This window comes from Thunnus albacares, chromosome 2, assembly GCF_914725855.1.
Source record: "Thunnus albacares chromosome 2, fThuAlb1.1, whole genome shotgun sequence".
In the NCBI taxonomy this organism is placed as follows: Eukaryota; Metazoa; Chordata; class Actinopteri; order Scombriformes; family Scombridae; genus Thunnus; species Thunnus albacares.
The window spans coordinates 39,557,426-39,558,999 of record NC_058107.1 but is presented as its reverse complement, the minus strand read 5'-3'; the positions used below and the strand labels follow the sequence as shown (position 1 = coordinate 39,558,999).

Genomic DNA, 1,574 nt, shown 5'->3' with positions numbered 1-1,574 from the left:
ACAGGTGGAGAGACAGACAGACAGGTGGAGAGACGGAGAGACAGGTGGAGAGACAGACAGACAGGTGGACAGACAGACAGGTGGAGAGACAGACAGACAGGTGGAGAGAGACAGACAGGTGGAGAGAGAGACAGGTGGAGAGAGAGACAGACAGACAGGTGGAGAGACGGAGAGACAGACAGGTGGAGAGACAGACAGACAGGTGGAGAGACAGACAGACAGGTGGAGAGACAGACAGACAGGTGGACAGACAGACAGGTGGAGAGACAGACAGACAGGTGGAGAGACGGAGAGACAGACAGGTGGAGAGACAGACAGACAGGTGGAGAGAGAGACAGGTGGAGAGAGAGACAGACAGACAGGTGGAGAGACAGACAGGTGTAAATAGATGTTATATTTTGTGATACAAACGTCTCAAACTATGTTGTTTACATTCATCACAGTCACGTGACTGGTGAACATGAATAACATTAAACTGGTCAACCAGTAAGTGTCTATGTTGTGTTACTGGTTCATATCTGCAGCATCTGCTCCCTACTGGGAGATAAACCAACCAAACTCTATTCAAGTTTGGTCCATTTACTGTTATCGCTTGTTATCGATTGAATCTCCAGGATCACGTGATTAGTTCGGCAGATAAACGGCGCCTCAGTGTCAGCTGGTTCATTAATTCAACTCTTTGTTTCTAATCTTAGTTTAACGACGGACGGTAAACAAACCGTCAAACCGCTTCATGTCCGTAAAAACACAACTAACATCCAGAAACTCTGCGGGTTTAAACCGGGACCGACCACCGGACCCTGACAGACCACCGGACTCTGACAGACTACCGGACCCTGACCAGACTACCGGACCCTGACAGACCACCGGACCCTGACCAGACCACCGGACCCTGACAGACCACCGGACCCTGACCAGACTACCGGACCCTGACCAGACTACCGGACCCTGACAGACCACCGGACTCTGACAGACTACCGGACCCTGACCAGACTACCGGACCCTGACAGACTACCGGACCCTGACAGACCACCAGACCCTGACAGACTACCGGACCCTGACAGACCACCGGACCCTGACCAGTTAGAATCGGGTTAAATCTGAAGGGAGTCTGGTGCGGCGGACTCACTTCAGGTCTCTGTTGACCGCCTGCAGGTGGTCCTGGAACTCGGCTATAAACTGCTTCTCGCGGCCCTCCAGCGTCTCCCGGTTCTTCATTCCGTCCTTCAGGGACTCGAACACGCGGCTCACGCTGGAGCGCAGCGCCTGGATGCCGCTGATGGCGTGAGAAAAGGCGTCCAGGTTCACCCCGACGCTCACCACGTCCGCCATCTTCCCTGTTGTTGTTGCTGCTGCTTCTTCTTCTTCGTTCTTCTTCGTTCCGCTTCTTCTTCTTCTTCTTCTTCGTTCTGCTTCTTCTTCTTCTTCTTCTTCTTCTTCTTCTTCTTCTTCTTCTTCTTCTTTGGATTTATTGGCGGTCAGCAACCAGCTTAAAGGTGCATCACCGCCATCTTCCCGCTTCCGCCCGCTGGAGATTAAAGTCTGACTTTAGTTTCAACGTCATCAAACGAAGA

At 52.2% G+C, this 1,574-nt stretch overlaps 1 protein-coding gene across 1 annotated transcript in view; it reads right to left on the bottom strand.

The window, feature by feature from the left end:
- Positions 1-1,574, bottom strand: part of med27 (mediator complex subunit 27) — a 7,950-nt gene extending 6,376 nt beyond the window's left edge. The window contains exon 1 of the mRNA XM_044337937.1: positions 1,130-1,574. Coding sequence (XP_044193872.1) covers positions 1,130-1,332 — 203 coding nt within the window. The 5' untranslated portion in view covers positions 1,333-1,574. The remainder of the gene's footprint in view (positions 1-1,129) is intronic.